Source organism: Gadus morhua, chromosome 18, assembly GCF_902167405.1.
Source record: "Gadus morhua chromosome 18, gadMor3.0, whole genome shotgun sequence".
Lineage (NCBI taxonomy): Eukaryota > Metazoa > Chordata > Actinopteri > Gadiformes > Gadidae > Gadus > Gadus morhua.
The window spans coordinates 4,077,706-4,080,205 of NC_044065.1; the positions used below are offsets into that span (position 1 = coordinate 4,077,706).

Genomic DNA, 2,500 nt, shown 5'->3' on the forward strand with positions numbered 1-2,500 from the left:
TCCCTTTCTGCTCCATCGTCAGAGCGAGGACGTTTGTTTTTCTCTCAGACATAGAAGACTCTCTCCGTCTCTCTCTCTCTCTCTCTCTCTCTCTCTCTCTCTCTCTCTCTCTCTCTCTCTCTCTCTCTCTCTCTCTCTCTCTCTCTCGCCCTCTCTAGATGAGATAACCCTACTCCTCTGCCAACGAGACGATTCGGAGCGAGCAAGGACACGGCGAGAAGTCGAACGCCCCGGCCTGCTAGCCAGGGGGAGTCAGAGGAGGGGGGGGGGGGGGGGGGGGGGAGCAGGGGGGAGGCATTGGGGGAGAAAGGGGGACGAAGCGGCCCTCTCTCGCTCTCTCTCAGAGAGGAGCTGGGTGGATTTATTGGGTTATTGATACGATGAAACGGAGCCCCGGCAGAAACGAGCTCCGACCAGAAGGTTTCGGCCGCATTCGGTGACGTTACTTCACTGGAAATGATCTCGGAATCCTTTCCCAGTGCACAAAGGAACGCCGTCATCAGTCCTCCAGATTTACGGCTCACTCGCCCAGGGGATCCGGGCAGTGGACCTGGAGCGCTCGGCTCTCCGGCTCTGGGGGGGTCGAGGCAGCGTCACGTCTGGCCTTCACCGCATCAGACCACCAGACCCGTTCATCATCATCATCATCATCATCATCTCGATCTCGTCCCACAGCCACTCGCTCTCTCTGCGCAGGGCGGCATGTGGCCCAGGAGGTACGGCGGGTTGGCTGGGAACCGGCAGGTTGCCGGTTCGATTCCCCGGCTCCTCCTAGCTGAGCGTCGAGGTGTCCCTGAGCGAGACGCCTCACCCTGACCGCTCCCGACGAGCCGGCTGTCGCCCTGCGTGGTCGACAGCGCCATCGGTGGGTGAATGTGTGCATGAGCGGGTGAATGTGAGGCAATATTGTAAAGCGCTTTGAGCGGCCACTGGTTAGTAATGCGCGGTATAATGCAGTCCATTTACCCTGAGAGCTCTGGACTGGGCATCCTGGAAATACGGTTTTGAAATATCATCTTGTGTTTGGATAAAGAGCCAAAGCTCTCGAAGGTGTGAGAGGCGCTGGACCCCAGCCAGATGGATCTGGGTGTGTACCCGCCTGGGGTCTTTACACACCCACACGCACATGTGGGCGCACATGCACACACACACGCACACACACACACACACACACACACATAACCCCACAGCCACATACATTCACTTATAGACGCAAGAAGAAGGGAATGACGTCCAACATGAGGTTTGAAGGGTGGAAAGAGCTCTGAGTTCAGGTTCCTCTGGAGGTGTTTGAGACGGCTGCTCTGATCCGGGGGTCCGGAGGCACTCAGGAGCCGACATAAACCCCCAAAGTCGGGGTCCCGCGGGGCCGGGGTGGTGGAGGTTCCCCCTCAGTCTCTGAGGAACCAAAGAGCCGCTCCTGAGGACCCCTAGATGTGGGTATTAAAGCGCGGGGTGTGATTAATAGAGGATGAGGCCGTGCTGGTCAGGACCCAGCGACATGTGGTGGGGGAGGAGCCAGGCCCACTCAGGGTCTGCTGACGGCCCATAAAGCCGCCGCTCCGTCCCACCTTTGCGATTTTAAGAAGAAGAAAAAAAAAAAAAAAAAACGGGAGGAGGGGTCGCTTGTCAAGAATGCCTTAGAAGAGTTGTGAAAACAGCCAGCCAGGGGGGGGGGGGGGGGGGGGGGGGGGGGGGGGGAGGCAAGGGGAGGGCAAGGGGGAGGCAAGGGGAGGGCAGGGGGGAGGCAAGGGGAGGGCAAGGGGGAGGAACGCTGCGGAGAGGGAGAGCATTCACACCCAGCCTCGAGCCAGTCCCCTCAAGGCAGAGAGAGAGAGACGCAGAGAGAGACAGAGAGAGAGAGAGACACAGAGAGACTGAGAGAGACACAGAGAGACTGAGAGAGACACAGAGAGAGACACAGAGGGAGAGCCTGAGGAACAGAGAGCCTGAGGAACCGAGAGGAGAACGTCGGGAGCAGAGAGGAGAACGTGGACGTGAGGAGCGTGGGGAGCAGCAGCTCCGAGCAGAGATCGCCAGCGGGGGAGCGTTCATCCTGGGACGTCCCGGGCCGAGGTAGAGTCCCCAGGTCGGCTGCACACAGAGCGGACAGGGCTGACCCACAGGTGTCGGAGGGGAAGACCATGTCTGGCGTCTAGTCCACTAGTGCGTTCTCCGGGGGGATCTGAGCGCTCACACACCAGGCAGCTCCCGGCGGTTCTGTCCGGTCCGTCCTGAGGCAGCCGGCAGACGGACGGGATTCAACCTCCTCCACGAGGACCCTCCATCAGCACCCGGCCAGAGAGGCTCCAGCATGGACCAGCCGGCCAGCAGCTGCATGCGTAGCGCCCACCCGGGCGGCTCCATCTGGGGCTGCATGAGGAACCCCCACACGGGGGTCCCGGGCGGCGGGGGGCTGCAGTCTCCCTACCAGCAGAACCCCTTCTCCCTGCACCAGAAGCCCGAGTCCTTCCTGGCCTACACGGACTTCCCCAGCTCC

The 2,500-nt window shown here is 60.8% G+C and overlaps 1 protein-coding gene across 1 annotated transcript in view; it reads left to right on the plus strand.

The window, feature by feature from the left end:
* Positions 1–1,767: 1,767 nt before the first annotated feature.
* The window catches only part of meox1 (mesenchyme homeobox 1), a 12,266-nt gene continuing 11,533 nt past the window's right edge, over positions 1,768–2,500 (plus strand). The window contains exon 1 of the mRNA XM_030340699.1: positions 1,768–2,500. This exon is cut by the window's right edge and continues 352 nt beyond it. Coding sequence (XP_030196559.1) covers positions 2,315–2,500 — 186 coding nt within the window. The 5' untranslated portion in view covers positions 1,768–2,314.